This window comes from Mizuhopecten yessoensis, unplaced genomic scaffold (assembly GCF_002113885.1).
Source record: "Mizuhopecten yessoensis strain PY_sf001 unplaced genomic scaffold, ASM211388v2 scaffold6779, whole genome shotgun sequence".
In the NCBI taxonomy this organism is placed as follows: domain Eukaryota; kingdom Metazoa; phylum Mollusca; class Bivalvia; order Pectinida; family Pectinidae; genus Mizuhopecten; species Mizuhopecten yessoensis.
The window spans coordinates 1,169,201-1,190,182 of NW_018406720.1; the positions used below are offsets into that span (position 1 = coordinate 1,169,201).

At 33.2% G+C, this 20,982-nt stretch overlaps 1 protein-coding gene across 1 annotated transcript; it reads left to right on the forward strand.

The window, feature by feature from the left end:
- Positions 1-8,678: 8,678 nt before the first annotated feature.
- LOC110452620 (sushi, von Willebrand factor type A, EGF and pentraxin domain-containing protein 1-like) lies at positions 8,679-18,909 on the forward strand. Its single transcript, XM_021501252.1, has 6 exons — positions 8,679-8,812; positions 13,479-13,730; positions 14,750-14,914; positions 17,351-17,521; positions 18,072-18,238; positions 18,901-18,909. The coding sequence occupies exons 1-6, from the start codon at positions 8,749-8,751 to the stop codon at positions 18,907-18,909; spliced, it is 828 nt and encodes a 275-aa protein (XP_021356927.1). The 5' UTR covers positions 8,679-8,748.
- Positions 18,910-20,982: the final 2,073 nt, after the last annotated feature.

A 20,982-nucleotide genomic window follows, 5' to 3' on the forward strand; every position in this document is an offset into this window, starting at 1 on the left:
CATCGTGTAGTGAACAGAAATAAGAAAACATGTAGTTAAAAAAATGTTTTTATTTAATTTTTATAAACATTTGAACAGTTTTGTTTTACTTCTGTCATGCATCCATTTGTAACTGACAGCTTCACTGTTTGACAGCCTCCCTTGAAAGTACGTTATTTATATTCGTCTGTAGGAAGCGGATTTATACACCATTCTCATCACATTTGCATAGTAGAACCCAATGTCGAGCATTACAACTCCGATTTTCAGGTTAAAGAACTACGTACATGGACAATGATACGGACAAGAGATAAATCAGTGTTCGTCTCAAAACCTAAGGAACCCAATTTTGATATATAATAGTAGATACCGCATTCACGTGTGTCATTTAATGTTAGTGTCACATGTTTGTACTAAGAAGCTGCTTATTTGCGGAACAGCATTTGATCCCGACAAAGTACAACGACGTTTACATTGAAACAGACGAGGTAGCTTTTTGATAACTAAAATGAGCATTTTAGGTGGTTTAGATAAGGGAGAAACTATTTAAATGAACCATGCTATTTTATTAAAATAACCTCAGCTCTGACCACATATTGGTCCGTGATAATGGATTGGATATTGTCTTCTATTTTGTATCGTTACCTTATTGATGTTTTAAATCTTTACTACACAATGTTTTTGACTAAACAAGTAGAATACGAACTTATCAAAATGATAAAGTTTTATGTGTAATACCCGATTACATTTTGCTCAATGTCTGCTCTCTTTTCATAACTGAACTCTTTGCATATGTTTTGAAAAACGTATGTACTCACATTTTGTATCACTTTTGATAATTAAAACACGACTGAAGTTGTTCTACATCTGTTTTCTTCTGTCATTAATATAAAGTTGAGGAAAACAATTCTGCAGTGTCAACAAAAAAGAGGAAATCGGAAGTCAAAGTGCAAACAAGAAGTCGGCAACAAGGAAAGAATAAAAAAACCATTCAAACAGCCTGCCTTTTTTTGTAACGAAATTGAATGTTAAAGAAGACACGTTTGTCATAGGGTTTGGTTGTGATGGTCACCTCACTACTAAACTGTAGGATATTTCCTACAGTATGACAACAATGGTCACCTCAATACCAAACTCTAGCATATTCATCTGCTGTACAATAATTATGGTCACTTCACAACCAAGCACTATGATATTTTCTACAGTGTGACAATAATGGCCACCTCATTGCAAAACGCAATAACATTTGCCTACTGAAGATCCACATTATATTCATACCGTATATCATTATCATATACTTTGGTAGGGATTTGACCTAATTGTCAAACAACAGATAAAGAGATTCGTAATGAGGTGACAACTAGTGTCATTCTTTAAATATCCTAGAGTTTGGTATAAAAGTAACTTTAATTGTCCTACTCTTACTAAATATCCTAGAGTTTGGTATAATAGTAACTTTACTTGTCCTACTGTAACTAAATATCCTAGAGTTTGGTATAAAAGTAACTTTACTTGTCCTACTGTAACTAAATGTCCTAGAGTTTGGTATAAAAGTAACTTCACTTGTCCTACTGTAACTAAATATCCTAGAGTTTGATATAAAAGTAACTTTACTTGTCCTACTGTAACTTAATATCCTAGAGTTTGGTATAACAGAAACTTTACTTGTCCTAATGTAACTAAATATCCTAGAGTTTGGCATAAAAGTAACTTTGATTGTCCCACTGTTACTAAATATCCTAGAGTTTGGCATAAAAGTAACTTCAATTGTCCTACTGTAACTAAATATCCTAGAGTTTGGTATAACGTAACTTTAATTGTCTTACTGTAGCTAAATATCCTAGAGTTTGGCATAAAAGTAACTTTAATTATCCTACTGTTACTAAATATCCTAGGGTTTGGTATAAAAGTAACTTTACTTGTCCTACTGTAGCTAAATATCCTAGAGTTTGGCATAAACGTAACTTTAATTGTTCTACTGTAACTAAATATCCTAGAGTTTGGTATAAATGTAACTTTAATTGTCCTACTGTTACTAAATATCCTAGAGTTTGGTATAAAAGTAACTTTACTTGTCCTACTGTAACCAAATATCCTAGAGTTTGATATAAAAGTAACTTTACTTGTCACTGTAACTAAATATCCTAGAGTTTGGTATAAAGGTAACTTTAATTGTCCTACTGTAACTAAATATTCTAGAGTTTGGTATAAATGTAACTTTACTTGTCCTACTGTAACTAAATATCCTAGAGTTTGGTATACAAATAACTTTACTTGTCCTACTGTAACGAAATATCCTAGAGTTTGGTATAAAGTAACTTTAATTGTCCTACTGTAGCTAAATATTCTAGAGTTTGGTATAACGTAACTTTAATTGTCTTGCTGTAGCTAAATATCCTAGAGTTTGGCATAAAAGTAACTTTAATTATCCTACTGTTACTAAATATCCTAGGGTTTGGTATAAAAGTAACTTTACTTGTCCTACTGTAGCTAAATATCCTAGAGTTTGGCATAAACGTAACTTTAATTGTCCTACTGTAACTAAATATCCTAGAGTTTGGTATAAATGTAACTTTAATTGTCCTACTGTTACTAAATATCCTAGAGTTTGGTATAAAAGTAACTTTACTTGTCCTACTGTAACCAAATATCCTAGAGTTTGATATAAAAGTAACTTTACTTGTCACTGTAACTAAATATCCTAGAGTTTGGTATAAAGGTAACTTTAATTGTCCTACTGTAACTAAATATTCTAGAGTTTGGTATAAATGTAACTTTACTTGTCCTACTGTAACTAAATATCCTAGAGTTTGGTATACAAATAACTTTACTTGTCCTACTGTAACGAAATATCCTAGAGTTTGGTATAAAGTAACTTTAATTGTCCTACTGTAGCTAAATATTCTAGAGTTTGGTATAACGTAACTTTAATTGTCTTGCTGTAGCTAAATATCCTAGAGTTTGGCATAAAAGTAACTTTAATTATCCTACTGTTACTAAATATCCTAGGGTTTGGTATAAAAGTAACTTTACTTGTCCTACTGTAGCTAAATATCCTAGAGTTTGGCATAAACGTAACTTTAATTGTCCTACTGTAACTAAATATCCTAGAGTTTGGTATAAATGTAACTTTAATTGTCCTACTGTTACTAAATATCCTAGAGTTTGGTATAAAAGTAACTTTACTTGTCCTACTGTAACCAAATATCCTAGAGTTTGATATAAAAGTAACTTTACTTGTCACTGTAACTAAATATCCTAGAGTTTGGTATAAAGGTAACTTTAATTGTCCTACTGTAACTAAATATTCTAGAGTTTGGTATAAATGTAACTTTACTTGTCCTACTGTAACTAAATATCCTAGAGTTTGGTATACAAATAACTTTACTTGTCCTACTGTAACGAAATATCCTAGAGTTTGGTATAAAGTAACTTTAATTGTCCTACTGTAGCTAAATATTCTAGAGTTTGGTATAACGTAACTTTAATTGTCTTGCTGTAGCTAAATATCCTAGAGTTTGGCATAAAAGTAACTTTAATTATCCTACTGTTACTAAATATCCTAGGGTTTGGTATAAAAGTAACTTTACTTGTCCTACTGTAGCTAAATATCCTAGAGTTTGGCATAAACGTAACTTTAATTGTCCTACTGTAACTAAATATCCTAGAGTTTGGTATAAATGTAACTTTAATTGTCCTACTGTTACTAAATATCCTAGAGTTTGGTATAAAAGTAACTTTACTTGTCCTACTGTAACCAAATATCCTAGAGTTTGATATAAAAGTAACTTTACTTGTCACTGTAACTAAATATCCTAGAGTTTGGTATAAAGGTAACTTTAATTGTCCTACTGTAACTAAATATTCTAGAGTTTGGTATAAATGTAACTTTACTTGTCCTACTGTAACTAAATATCCTAGAGTTTGGTATACAAATAACTTTACTTGTCCTACTGTAACGAAATATCCTAGAGTTTGGTATAAAGTAACTTTAATTGTCCTACTGTAGCTAAATATTCTAGAGTTTAGTATAAATGTAACTTTACTTGACCTACAGTAACTAAATATCCTAGAGTTTGGCATAAAAGTAACTTAAATTGTCTTACTGTTACTAAATATCCTCGAGTTTGGTATAAAAGTAAATTTAATTGTCCTACTGTAACTAAATATCCTAGAGTTTGGTATAAAAGTAACTTAAATTGTCTTACTGTTACTAAATATCCTAGAGTTTGGTATAAAAGTAAATTTTATTGTCCTACTGTAACTAAATGCCAAAGACTTTTATAATAAGATGGCTATTGTTGTTAAATGTTGAAATACGAAGCTCAATAGGAGTAGTAAATGAAAGCTTTAATTTCAACTTCTGGAGGCTTAATCAGACACAGGTAGTTCTCTAAAGGATAAAACATGACCAATGGATAATATTAACTGCCACACGATCGAACTACATTTTTAAAGGCGTTTCGCGGAAACAAAGAACAAAAAGACTGCTGATGTCAAGAATAAAGGGAAATGGTTCAAATGACGAAGTGATAGACTCGATTATCTCATACGCAGAACAATACGGTGTAAACGTGACACATGTTAAAATCTTGAAGTTCTGGAATACCGACGATGCTAACTATACAGCACGTCTGCACGTTCTTGAAAGCGATTATGAAACAGCAATACAAAATCACTTCTGGCCGGAAGGCGTTCTTGTTAGAGATTGGTACGAGCGCACTGAAAGGCGTGATTCGCGAAACCAATACAGTGACAATTCAAAAGGATACAACGAAATTTACAATGCATACGATGGCTACAGCAGTAGAAACAGGCGTAACCAAAATGAACGCGATTACACAGCTAGCTGGAACGATTTCGGTAATGGCTGCGATTAGAATAACTATACTTATTCTACTGGTGACCGTCAGTATGAAAATTCAATCGTGGAACATGCGTGGTGTCATGTACGGTACACCTTATCTGTGTGACACATTAGAACACTTGGCTATTTGTGTTATAATGGAACATTGGTTAATGCCTGAACACAATCGGGTTTCTGAACACAATCGATACCAATTTTAAAGTATTCGGTAGACATGATAACAGGATACCCCTGGAACTAGAGAATAGAAATGGTCGGGGTTTCGGCGGAGTAGCTATACTGTGGATAAACGACTACGTGTCTCACCGTTACTGCATGATGGAAGTGACAGGATTATTGGTGTTCGTATTAAAACAGCTAACTCCTACGTTTTCGTCTTTGGTGTACTTATGCCTTCATCAAACTTGTCTACAGCTAAATATATTGAATCGCTCGACATTTTATCCGATATGTATGATCGATACGTTGAAGAGGGAACTGTAATTGTTATGGGTGATTTTAATGCTCAAATTTCCCAGCAGTTTGGTGATAAAAATCATACCGAATCAAACAGTAAAGGAAAAATATTAAAAAAATTCATGCAAGAGAGACAACTTACCTCTGTCAATTCTCAGACTTGGTCCTCTGGCGGGAACTATACTTACCTCTCAGGAGATGGCAACACCGCGAGTATGATTGACCATATACTTTTGTGTGACTCAAAAATAGATCTAGTCGACTCATGTACGATATGCGACGACCATTTTTTGAACGTGTCAGATCACTTACCAATTAAAATTGTGATTCGCGCTGAACTAGCAAGATGTACTGACCATATGCCTCTTCGCTCGGTTAACTTGAAAGCAATAGACGATGAGCATATCCGAAACTATCAACAAGTTACAGAATCGTTACTAGGCTCTATATATGTGTCCGACTCACCCGATATTGATGTGCGTGCTTGTGATATAGTGCAAGCATTGGAAAAAGCTGCAGAGTCAACACTTCCTTATAAAAAGTACAGACATTATTTAAAGCCATATTGGAACTATGGAACTGTCAAATTACTACACGCGGAAATGAGGCACTTAAGATGTAAATGGATAGAAACTGGACGTCCACGCGGTAACGCATTCGAATCGTACAGACATTACAAAAATGCAAAAAGGAAATTTCGAAATGAACTAGATCGGGCCAGAAATGAATACGAACAGGAACAATTTCGCAAACTAGAAACGTATGCTGAAATTGATTCGGGAACATTTTATAAAGCTGTGCGAGCAAAGCGAAGGGATACATCAACTTCAAACGAGCTACGTATCGACGGTCATGTTTTACGCGATAGCGATACTATTAGGAATGCGTGGAGAGATCACTTTAGTAATCTCTCAAAACCGTTAACGCAACCGCATTTTGATGAAGATCATCGACAGCAAGTACACGCGAGTGTAAAGGAAATGTTTAAAGAAAGTCACAATAATTTGGACGGTGTATGTGAAAACTTAATACATACAAAAGAACTGAAAAGCGCACTATCGAAAATGAGCAATGGAAAAGCGGGAGGACATGATGGTATCGTTATTGAGCATATAAAGTTACTGGGAGATAAAAGTTTGAGCGCTATCGTTGCCCTATTTAATAAAATTCTGGAAATAGAACGTTACCCGTCACACTTTAGATACGGATTAGTTATAACTCTGTTTAAAGGTGGTAAGAAGGACAGACTTGATGTGAATAACTACCGAGATATTACGTTAACACCGGTTCTTCAAAAACTCCTGGAAAAGATATTATATTTTCGGATAACATCCGTATGTTCCGAAATGGTCTTTCCTCACCCCCTCCAGCAGGGATTTCGCCCGCAATGCGGTAGTATCACGGCTGCCTTTATAGTACAGGAATCAATTGCTCACTACGTAGAGCGTGGATCGAAAGTTTTTGCCGCCTTCCTGGACAATCAAAAGGCATTCAACAGTGTGTGGATTGAGGGACTTATGTACAAGCTATATAATATCGGCTTTAACGGAAAATGTTGGCGGTAACTCTTCGTTTTATTTCAAGATGCGTACTCTTCAGTCTTATAGGAAAGGAAAAGGAGTGATAAATACCCTATTTTACAGGGAGTAGGTCAGGGAAGGACATTATTCGCGTGGTGTTTTTTAATTGTTATAAACGATTTAATCGTTCATCTAGACGAGCTTAGTCAAGGGCTGAAACTCGGGAGTCATCACATCCCGTGCGTTTTCTTATCGGATGATACGTTATTGCTTGCAGCGTCCAAATGTTTAGTGCAAAAACAAATAGATGTGGTATATTCATATGCTAGCAAATGGAGACTCAACTATAACCATTCAAAAAGTTCAGTGATGGAATTTACAACTAGTCAGAGCAGGTCCAATGCTAGAAACTGCCTAATACCATGTACGCTGAGGGACAAAATTCTGCCGTGGTCTGATTGTAATAAATTTGCTGGAATACACTTCACCAGAAGTCTACAGTCGAATACCGGCATTTCCGAATCTTGTTCTAAAGGAAGGAAAGTTTTAAACTCGCTATTAGGTATCGGATTACACCCATATGGACTAAATCCGCTCACAAGTGTTACCATTATAAAGCGCATAATCATACCTGGTATGACATACGGATGTGAATTATGAAACGACTACAACCAGACATCTGCGGACTTACTAGAACGCACCCAACGATATGCCTGTCGGCACTGTCTAGGGCTACCAAAACGTTCATCGACTGCCGTTACAACTCAATGTCTAGGCATATACGATATAGCAAAGGAAATCGAAAGTAAAAAGTTGATGTTCTGGAACAAGCTCTGTAATGGAACTATGGATTTTATGTGGAAACTCATTTTTATTGTTAGAATGAGCAGTTTTTTGTATGGATATTCATCGGTAAACCAACGAGGATTTATTCCAGACGTTTGCAAAACATTCATGAAATTTAAAATACAGTGTCTATTCAGAGACTTTATCGTTAGCCCGATAACTATACCAAAATACGCATGGAAACGCTTTTTTGACAAATTTGTGTCAGACCGGTATTACAATAAATGGAGAGAAAAACTGAGTGAAAAACACGAACTCCGACGTTACTCTGTGATCCATACGACACGAGGCCCTAGCCCGTTATTACTTCTAAGCTTGAAATATAGACCGTTTACGTGGGACATAGTGTATATCCTCAAATTATCATTTACTTGGGAGAACACTGGCGTTGTTTGTAAACTGTGGTCGAAAGAAAGTAGTGATATTGTGACACACTTTGTCATCGAATGTCCAGCCCTATTTTATAGTAGAGATATGTTTTTAGAGAAAGTTGTAGACTGTATAAATGTGAATTCATACGCTGACTTCTCATTTTTGGAAGAAAGCGACCAAACAAACTTCCTTCTTGGAGATCGAACTAAAGTATCACTACCAGATGACGAATGGGAGCAACTTATGCTAGCAGTAGCCACCAATATTAAACACCTCTTGAAAGATATGAACTCTGTTCTGTAGATGTTTCCCGATATTCTGTAATATGTGAAATGTGTCTTTATGTGTATAATCTCTTATGTAAGAGGAAATAAAGAATATCTATCTATCTATCTATCTATCTGTCTATCGTACTGACATTTTGCTTAATTCTTTTGTATATACATATATTAATACATTTTTGATGTTTTTTACTTCTCATTTGGCATGTGTCATCTAGTTCAATTAACTGTAGCTGCAAATGTTTTAATGTAATGGCACTAGGTAAGCTTAGGGTTAAAACAAAATCGATTCCTTCAGCGACACTAAATAATTGCTCCGCAGTTTGTCAATAGTATGTGTCTGTTCGATATGAGAGATTGTCAGGTCGTTTCTCTATAAATGTATAACACAGGCTAATGTTTTCATATAACGACCGGATCAGGAGAAATGACAACTGTTCGCATTTCAACTCGCTACCACCTTCTTTTACTGTTCCTTGTCATGATAACAGGTAAGTACAATAGTACATGTATTATTGTGTCATTGTTACATGTAAAATGGACAAAAGGTTTCGTTTTGTTTGGCTTTTCAATATTTTGTCAAAACTAAAATAAAACGCAAAAAAAAAAGACGATTTGATTGACGTGAATTTGATTAAGAAATGCGTTATTTAATATTATTCAATTCGATTCTGTGTCTCAAGAGTAGATTTAACATTTTATATTTCATAATATGATTCAATACTCCTATTTTATATTCATTTATTATATTTATATTAATTGAGTGAATTGAATATTCAGTGATTAGATAAAATGTTTGTTAATAAATTTGCTAATTAGATTTAATTTTCAGACATTGTGTTTATTATTCTGTGAATAAAGAACTAGGGGCGTAACGGGCCATTTCTGGCCTCATTAGAGATTTAGAATTATTCATATATTCGTAATCTTGAATAAATGAAGTACGCAATTACGAAATTTCAAATTCATTCGACCACTAGTTTAGGAGATATGGCATTACAAAGAGAGACATAAGCCCGCATTTTCGTAATAAAATGCGCGAATATCTGTTGTGTGCTCTTTGGTTGAAAATTGGCCATTTAGAAGGAAATTGACTAAACACTCCTCATTTTTTAAAGAGTCGGCATGCACCAAACAAATTAATATTTGACATGCTTAAACATTGTCATACCAGTGTTCATTAGCAGAAAGCAATTTTTGTTTGTCACATGCAGATGCTTTAATTTTTGCATGCTAACTCTCCAAAAACACTATATTTTTGTCTATTCTTGCATAGCAACGCAATTTTTTGCTATGGTAGGGAATTTACGCATGGGCATAAGAAAAAATACTCACCAAGAAAGATATCCCCATTTAACCAATATGATGTTTATAACAGAAATTTGTAAATAAATTCAATTTGAAACTTATGAGGCCGATATTGACCCATAACACCCTAATTCCTTTAGTTTTTAAAGATTATATTTACATTTAAATTTAGTTTTAGAGATTTCATTTAATATTGATTGATTAGATTTAATATTGAGTGGTAAGATATTTCGTATTTAGTAATTAAATTTAGTACTTAGTGAAATGATTTTGTATTCCGTGGTTTGATGTAATATTCAGAAGTTAAATTTGATATCCATCGATTGCATTTGGTATTTAATGAAAAGATTTATTTTTCAGTGTTCAGATAATATTATATAAACACGAGTGATAGTTTCACACAAATTCATCACATGCATGATCAAATTCCACTTAAACTTCTCCGATTGTTAAAATAATGAAATTGTAAACTACATACAGACAGACATTCTTTATTTCCTCCTTTAGGAGATTTCATATGTCAAAACAGTTTTACAAAATGTGTCTTAATTTATATATAAACATCGTTTTGAGAAGTAAATGTATTAAATAATGACGTATTGGACATTCATATAACTGCATTATATAATTCATAATACAAAATGTTCACTACAATATATATTCCTCATACATCTTTTACATATATACGTTTACACTTATATATACATCAATAGGTTAATTATAGAAAACTCTCCATCTCACATACCATTCCTTTGATATTTCCAGCCATATTTATCATTAGTGTTTCCCACTCTATATCAGTCAAGTATACATGTGAATGATCGCCAAGTAAAAAGCTGCACTGGTCTTCAATGCTTAGTTCTGAAAACTGTACATATGACAATACTTCTATAGCATTTACAACACCATCCATCATTTTATCACGGCTTAAGTATAAACCTGGACATTCTAATATAAAATGCAACACAATATCTTTACTTGTTTTCTCACATATCTTACATATAACCAATTCATTCTCACAAGATATTGAGTATTTAAATAACTCTACTAGATCCCATACATGTTGTTGAGAAATTTGTTTAGTGCTTAGTTGCAATATTGGATTTATTCCCGGATCACTATGGATAGCAGCATATCTCTTATGTTCATCACGTGTATTTAGTTTATCTGTCCACCTTATATAATAAAAATCATATATAAATCTATTAATGAAACGTTTCCAGCATAACATCGGTGGTACGAATATATTTAGAACATAGTCATTGATAAATGACTCTATATTAAATTTAACCATTATGTTATATATATCAGGCAGAAATCCTATTTGAGTAGTTGATGAACTACCATACATAAATTGGCATAGTCTAATAATAAAAAGTGTTTTCCATAAAAACTTAGCACCACCTAAACACAATTTGTTCCAAAATAATAGTTTCCTTCTCTCCACTTCGCTCCACATATCAAATGACCCTAAACACTGAGCAGTCACTGCTGTGGAGGAAGTTTTAGGAAGACCAATACAACGTCTACATGCATATCTCTGTGTACGTTCCAACTCTTCTACAGCTTGCTTAGTATATGAATTCCAAAGCTCACAACCATACAACATACTTGAATATACAACACTTTTAATAATATTAAAACTTAATACAGGGTTCAGCCCATTGGGGTGAATACCAATACTTAAAAGTGAATTTAGGTTAGTCCTTCCTTTCACACAAGCATCAAAAATATTACTGCTTGATTGTAGGTTATGGAGTAGATTTAACATTTTATATTTCATAATATGATTCAATACTCCTATTTTATATTCAGTTATTATATTTATATTAATTGAGTGAATTGAATATTCAGTGATTAGATAAAATGTTTGTTAATAAATTTGCTAATTAGATTTAATTTTCAGACATTGTGTTTATTATTCTGTGATTAAAGAACTAAGGGCGTAACGGGCCATTTCTGGCCTCATCAGAGATTTAGAATTATTCATATATTCGTAATCTGGAATAAATGAAGTACGCAATTACGAAATTTCAACTTCATTCGAAAACTTGTTTAGGAGATATGGCCATTATGAAGAGAGACATAAACCCGCATTTCGTAATGAAATGCGTGAATATCTGTTGTGTGCTCTTTGGTTGAAAATTGGCCATTTAGAAGGAATTTAACTAAACACTTTTCACTTTTTGAAAGAGTCGGCATGCACCAAACAAATAAATAAACATTGTCATACCAGTGTTCATTGTCATACCAGTGATCATTGTCATACCAGTGTTCATTAGTAGAAAGGAATTTTTGTTTGTCACATGCGGAGGCTTTAATTTTTACATGTTTTATTACGTGATTAAATTTAGTTTTAGAGATTACATTTAATATTGATTGATTAGATTTAATATTGAGTGGTAAGAGATTTCGTATTTAGTAATTAAATTTAGTACTTAGTGAAATGATTTTGTATTCCGTGGTTTGATGTAATATTCAAAAGTTAAATTTGATATCCATCGATTGCATTTGGTATTTAATGAAAAGATTTATTTTTCAGTGTTCAGATAATATTATATAAACACGAGTGATAGCTTCACACAAATTCATCACATGCATGATCAAATTCCACTTAAACTTCTCCGATTGTTAAAATAATGAAATTGTAAACTACATACACTGTATGTCACTCGACTACGGAACGTTTCGCCTGTCGGTAGAGAGTGTATACACAATTTATCGAATAGGCACAGGTTGGATGTAGATCTCGCACCCTCTCCCGTCGGGCTGTTTAGCGTAATCTGTTAATGCCGAATTGGGTACTGGTGGGAAATGTTTTGCGTGTGTTTCTGGTAAAATAGGTGTTGCTAATATTCTACGTCCTTTTGATCTTCTATGAAACGTGTTTCAAACTTGCATTGAATTTGGTATATAGCTGCCGGTTTTTGTTATGAATACCAGTCTTGTCTTTTGCCTAATGGGTGTGCATATGGTCTCATCGGGTCGCTAGAATATTGTTTTCTCATCATACTGGCTAAAGTCTCAGACGTCCCTTTTACGTAGGGTATAATGACCCAACCTTTGCATTGGTTTGGCTCTCGTCTCTTTCGCTTGTCTCTGTTTTTATTTTATTTATTTTATTAAAACTTTTTTCACGTTGTTAATTGACCAGTCGGGGAAGTTACAACGGTTGATGTCAAGGAGTGTACGTAAGACTCCAAGCTTCTGGTGTAGTGGATGGTGCAAATTGGAAACCAAATACTGATCGGTGCGTGTCGGTTTGCTTAACTAGATGAACATAATTATTGTTGTCAATGAAGCAGAAACTGCATCACCTTTTGCAACACATAATCTTATTCTCCTTGGACTTTACAAAAGATCTCAATATAAATATTTCTTTATGTCAAATTTCTTGTTCTGTCTATTATGAGGTCCCTTTTAAGGTCAGTTTTGTTTATATTTTAACATTCTCAACTTTTTCGTGTCGATAAAAGGTTATATAAGTTTATATAAGGTCTACTCTTTTTCAGATTAATTAACCGATTAGTGGTTTGTTCCTGTTCCATAGCTAGGTATTTTGTTTAAACAAAAGGGCGACGAACAGTGTGCATCAACTATTTGATTTACACTGTTTTCTACGAACATCTCTGATTTTTTGTCTAATCGATGGCATGGGAAAATAAAACAGGTTCAGCTTTGGTAGAAATATATATATTATTTTTTCACTTATAAAGTGGATTTGTTTATTCAATTATATTTACTGAAGCAGATTTTTATTATTATTTTTACATTTTAATTGTATAATTATATAAATAAATATGTATATATCGTTTCAAACAATATATGAATGGTAACATTTGTTTTCAGAAACACGATCGGAAGATTTCATTTCAACATATTTTCAAGCCGTAAATGACGTTGATGTTGTTGGCCATACGGACACGTGGACGAGACAGGAACAGCTGATCAGGAACAGGACGAGATGTACCTCCCTGTGTGTAGCGAGTGCGTGTGAGTGCGCGTCCTTTACGTACGACGGGGCGACTGGTACCTGTTATATGTTCACTAAGACAGTGAGCAGCGGCGGCGGGTCCGGAAAAGGTGCAAACAAACTCACAGGTAAACATCCGAAAAAAGGATTGGCATTTTACATAGAAGCAAATGAGGCCTTTTTACGTACATAGTTTTCCGTGGATTAATTAGCTGTGCTGTTGAATTTCCTATTTTGTCAATGTTTGTATGTTGAAACTTTCTGTTATCACGGGTTATCGAAGGTTATTGTAAATTGCATTGTCGGAGAGGGCCGAGGAATGATGAGAACTTGTCCCCATTTCGTTGGAGTATAATCAAACATGTTAAATACATATATTCACAGTATTCTGGATGTTTTATCGACTCTTCCTGTGTTGTATTTGATATCTTCATACAAAATAATGCCGTCTTTAATATCGCTCATTATTATAGTCAATCGTTTTAAGGAGTGGTCACAAGAATACGTAAGCATCGTCGTAAGTTAATTAAAACAAAATACAAACAACATTTTTAGGGCACACTACTCAGTTCATGGTGTTGGTCCGTGATATAGGCTACAATACAACATTCTGATGTACACGCACAAAGCACATACTTGAACAACTCTAATATTCAAAATACAGTACTTAACGATCACTAAAAGCTCATTAAAACGTGTTTCGGAGAGGTATCAGGCGCCCTGTCGATAGGCTAACCATCGGACACCAAAATGTCGAAAACGCTCGTCGAATTCATGATGGCGCTTTACTCACATTTTCACGTCTGCTTTTTAGAATTTTGGCAGACGTTTTGGTTTTAGTTCTTTTGTCCATAGCAAGGATGTTAGTGATATGGAGCTCACTATTTTTCATTAACAGTCGTGTAAACTGTATGTCTCCCTATATTTAGACGAAGAACAGCCACACGCAATGGAGTTATACTTTGATACCATTTATATGCTTATGAAACTCTTGTAAAACAATTATCAATAATGTACTGTAAAAAGCTCCAAATTCATTTTTGTTATCCTGGGCGATATTGATATGCTGTATTGCATTGCCATGTTGATAAAATATTTTCCGGACTTTTCTTTTCTAAGAAATATTATATTATGTTTCTGTTACTAGAATGTGTAGTGCCAAGGGTTATAGAACATTCCATTCTTACTGACTACACGGGGTGCAATGCCACCTACGACTGTGTGTTCGGATACAATGCAACTGATCACAACGTCCTAACCTGTCAGGCAAACGAGACCTGGGCTCCCAGCGGGTTTTCCTGTGCTGAAATACGTAGGTATCATATTATGACAGCTATATTGGATTTAATGTCTGGTTTGAAGATGTTCATTGATTACAAACTTTTACACATGTGAAAAAAAGTTACATGTTCACTATGCATCGAAATATACAATGTACGGTATTCATACAATGTAGATTTTATATTGACCAATCAGAACGGTCAATAATATTTACTGTAGATTTTATATTGACCAATCAGAACAGTATATAAAATTTACTGTATATTTTATATTGACAAATCAGAACGGTATATAATATTTACTGTATATTTTATATTGACCAATCAGAACGGTATATAATATTTACTGTAGATTTTATATTGACCAATCAGAACGGTATATAATATTTACTGTATATTTTATATTGACAAATCAGAACGGTATATAATATTCAATGTCGATTTTATATTAACAAATCAGAACTGAATATAATATTCAATGTCGATTTTATATTGACAAATCAGAACTGTAAATTATATTTACTGTCGATTTTATATTGACTAATCAGAACTGTATATTATATTTACTGTCGATTTTATATTGACTAATCATAACTGTATATTATATTTACTGTCGATTTTATATTGACAAATCACAACGGTATATAATATTTACTGTCGAATTTATATTGACCAATCAGAACTGTATATAATATTAACTGCCGATTTTATTTTGACAAATCTTAACCGTATATTATATTTACTGCATCGAAAGATGCAGATTCATTTTCCATTCCAGCTGCAGAATAAGTATCGATAGAACAAATAGTTGTTTCTAAATATTTAACAATACTGAATAATTGAGTACATTATTGCATTTTAATCGTACCAGATAATTGTCCAAAACGATTTTTTTTAGTTCGAAAGCTTACTCAAAATCGCGTGTGCAACCTTGTTTCGCCAATAATATTCGTGGTCGCACTTTAAAATAAAAAATAATAATTCTTAAATGTCTGTGGAACACAATATATATTTCACTGCTATGGCACACTATACGGTTATATTTGCTCTCGCTCTTCAGTGGTGGAAAATATGGATATTCTGCAATAGTAGTGCAATAAATATGAATATGATTATTCAACGGGACACCATCAAATACTTTTATCTTCTGACTGATTAATAGTTAATTTTGAATGAAGAAAGTGTTTCCAATAGCGATAATAATAAAGTTTTAATGGGATCGTTAATGTGAAAAAGATTGTGAATTCGATAATATTTTATTTATTTCATTCATATAGATTATAGGATTGAACCCTTCTTTGTTACTAGGACATGCAGACACATAAAGATATGTGTCATTAATATTTTTCAATAAAAACCATTCTGTATTCAATAGTTCTTCTGTATGTTACGATTGATATTGTCTACTTTACCTAAACGCTGAAAGGTACTCAGGTTTTGAGAATGGAGGCAGTAGGACTCGATATATGTATTTCACAAGGTTTGAACAAATTTCTATGTGCGCCCTGCAATCATTTAATAGATTAAATCTTCGTTATGTTTACAAACTGTCGGGTACTTAATATTCCTATCAACACTATGGAGTCTAGTAAATTAATTTTGAATCAATCAAACAAAGTTAATGACATATAACTTAATAGATCCAAGTCGTCCTTAACATATGGTTATTGAGATGTATATTTACAGGTCCCTTTATCTAAAAAATCATTTCACTTTTGCCAGTGAAATACCGAATTCTATAAATTATGTAAAATTGATATCTTTTACACGTGACAGTTATCAAAAATTACATTTTCACACTTTTGGTATTGACCAATCATAAAGGAACTTTGTACTAAGTTCATTAAAAGTCGCAGATTTGCAGAGAGTTCCGGTATGGATGAAGCGATGGTAGAATAAGTGTCTGTTTTGGTACAACTTTGCTTATATACACTGATGTATTAACTACCTACACAATTGATATCATTTATGAAAGCACAAATTTTACCAAACAAGAGCCAGAATATGTCAATTATTTTGAAAAGCCATTCTAAATGGCGTGCAGCCTTGTTGACAAGCATGACGTCATTAAAACATGGCGCCAAGGATTTTGCTATTATATCCTCAACGTTTTCGATTCAGTAACATTTCCGTTTTTGTTTTCGGGTTTTTTCCGAGGTTTTCAAATGTAATAACTAGATCATCTAATGCTTTCTCGCTGAATGTCACATAAATAAATATATACTATATATATATCACACATATGTCAGAATATACTGATATTTCTACTCGTGCATGTTTTTGCACCTGTGAAAAATAGTGGTATTCTGCCATTTTACTACTTTTAGTTACATAATGAAGTATTGGTAACATAAGATGGAATTCGAGAAGATTCTCGTCCCAACGAAGTTTCCTTATAGCTCAAGAATATGTCTCAATGTCTTAAATAAGTCTGCATTCATTGAAACCTCGGACTATTTCTTGATCAGCGTGCCCGGATCCAGCAGAGCTTGCAAATGGTATTCCAACGGTGACGACATTGCAAGTAGGAGGTGTCGCCACCTATACCTGTCTGTCGGGTTATATAAACAGGGGAGGAGTCGGGGACACGCTTACCTGTCAATTAGGAGGCACGTGGCTAGGAGTCATCGACATGATATGTAAGTCACTAGCGTGATCAGTTCAGAAGTGATGACGCCTTCATTTAATGGATTTAGTAATATTGCTTTCTGATAAAGAATTATTCATATAATGTGCTTTATAAATTAGCTACTGGAATTATACACTACTGAAATACATATACGTCGTCATAGATTTCAACATCTATGAATTTGATCTGAAGAGTTAAAAGCCGCGTCTTAAACATAACGAGATATTGGACAAGTAGTCGATATAACCTTGTCCAGTGTTCTGACCAAACGAAAGTACCATTTTTTAAGTTTGAGACATTATATCGTCACGCGTTCTGACCGAACGAAACTACTATTTACTTTAGTTAGAGAAAAGTAAATATCATATATATATTATACATAATTTTCTCGTTCCTTGAATCCATTGGCTTAAGAATACCACAAGTTTGTGGAAAATGATGCTAGCTTACGTTTAACATACCCGATTAATGCGGAACGTTATGTCTACACCACATCACTTTACGCCAATTTTTTTTTGGTATAAACTTTCATTATCATTGTGACTGTCGTGTGTTTACAGGCAAGCCTATAGTTATTCGGTACACGTTCTACTGGACAACTGCTGATGTCCTGTTCGCCGGCACAGATGCAATAGTCTGGGTACGGATGTACGGGGCCTACGGGACGCAACAAGTCACCATGCCTTCAAATATGTTATTTGAGAGAGGAATATCGGAATCAAACTTGGTAAATGGTATATTTGAAATGACACAATTTCATGATAAATTATTTAAGTAATTGATAGCACAGGTTGCCAAGGATTGAAGTTGATGATGACTATGGGTATAAACTATTATCTAAAGCCGCAATCATAATTTTATTCGGAAAATAGTATACATTATATGGCGTTATGGATATGCTAAAGGACTGCGAGGAAATATCTTCAAAGTCTGGGTCCTCTTGTTGCTCTGTAAAAGGTCTATTGGATCTTTTTGTTTTGTCTAACTTGACCTTGTGTGTTGATTCTGGGGTAATTTTGATCTTGTGTGTTGATTCTGTGGTAATTTTGTCTTTATGTGTTGATTCTATGGTAATTTTGTCATTGCGTGTTGATTCTGTTGTAATTTTGTCATTGTGTGTTGATTCTGTGGAAATTTTGTCATTGTGTTTGATTCTGTGGTAATTTTGTCAAGGAGTATTGATTCTTTGGTGTTTTTTGTCTTTACGTGTTGATTCTGTGGTAACTTCGTCCTTATGTGTTGATTCTTTGGTCTTTTTGTCCTTGTGTGTTGACGTTGTGGTATAATGTTTTTCTTTAGCTTTGACGCTGTGGTACATTTTGTTCTTGTGTGTTAAAGCTCTCTTATATTCTGTGTGAACGATAATATATCTTTTGTCCTTTTGTTTAGACGCTATAGTTCATCCGTTTGATAGTCTTTGGTCCTTGTGTATTGACGTTCCGGTATACCTTGTACTTGTGTATTATAGTGTAGGTATATTTGACTTTGTGTGTCGACGTTCAGGTAAACTTTGTACATGTGTATTGAAGTGTAGGTATATTTGACTTTGTGTGTCGACGTTCAGGTAAACTTTGTGCATGTGTATTGAAGTGTAAGTATATTTGACTTTGTGTGTCGACGTTCAGGTAAACTTTGTACTTGTGTATTGAAGTGTAGGTATATTTGACTTTGTGTATGGACGTTCAGGTATACATTGTACTTGTGTATTGAAGTGTAGGTATATTTGACTTTGTGTTTGACGTTCCGGTATACTTTGTACTTGTGTATTATAGTGTAGGTATATTTGACTTTGTGTATGGACGTTCCGGTACTTGTGTATTGAAGCATTGGTATATACTGTACTTATATGGTGTATACTGTACTTATATGGTATATACTATACTTATATGATATAAACTGTACTTATATGGTATATATTGTACTTATATGGTATATACTGTACTTATATGGTATATACTGTACTTATATGGTTTATACTATACTTATATCTTATCTACTGTACTTATATGGTATATACTATACTTATATGATATAAACTGTACTTATATGGTATATATTGTACTTATATGGTATATACTGTACTTATATGGTATATACTGTAGTTATATGGTATATACTATACTTAAATGGTATATACATGTACTGTACTTATATGGTATATACTGTCCTTATATGATATATACTGTACTTATATGGTATATACTGTACTTATATGGTATATACTGTACTAATATGGTATATACTGTACTAATATGGTATATACTGTACTTATATGGTACATACTGTACTTATATGGTAGATACTATACTTATATGGTATATACTGTACTTATATGGTATATACTGTACTTATATGGTATATACTGTAGTTATATGGTATATACTATACTTAAATGGTATATACTATACTTATATGGTATATACTGTACTTATATGGTATTTATTGTACTTATATGGAGTTTACTGTACTTATATGGTATATATTGTACTTATATGGTATATACTGTACTTATATGGTATATACTATACTTATATATACCTATATGGTATATACTATACTTATATGGTATATACTGTACTTATATGGTATATACTGTACTTATATGGTATATACTGTACTTATATGGTATATACTATACTTATATGGTATATACTGTACTTATATGGTATATGCTGTAGTTATATGGTATATACTATACTTATATGGTATATACTATACTTATATGGTATATACTGTACTTATATGGTATATATTGTACTTATATGGTATATACTGTACTTATATGGTATATACTATACTTATATGGTATATACTGTACTTATATGGTATATACTGTACTTATATGGTATATACTGTACTTATATGGTATATACTGTACTTATATGGTGTATATGACTCGTTACGATTCGGTAAACAAATTGAACATTAAACTTTTCTTTCAAAATTTGTTTCAGTTAAACTTGAACGATGTCGGACCACTCACCAGAATCGATATAGGGCATGATCATGGTGGCCCTGGTTCCGGCTGGATGCTGCAAACGGTAATCAAATATCTTCAAGACACGATGGTATTAAATTTTAACTAGGTGAATCTTTTCCGTTCAGCATTTGATAATATTTTCAACCATGTCATATACTGATTTCTGTTGAATCTGTTATACATTTAATACAAATCTAGGTTGGCATATATACCAGTGAACAAATTTCAGAAAAAAAATGTAAAATGAAGATTTTGAAATGACCCACATAATAGTATGTCTGTGATCAGAAGAATCAGACAAACACTGTCCAATGTTTGATTCCGTTTTGGATCAAAGTATACGTGCTTCAGATAAAACTAGAAGATATACAAAGATGTTCAGATTCACAACATAGAAGTCTTATTTTTTTTGTTTTATCTTCGTTTCCATCAGGTAACCATAGCGATGGATGGAATTGGTTCCTACTACTTCAATGTCAATGCATGGCTAG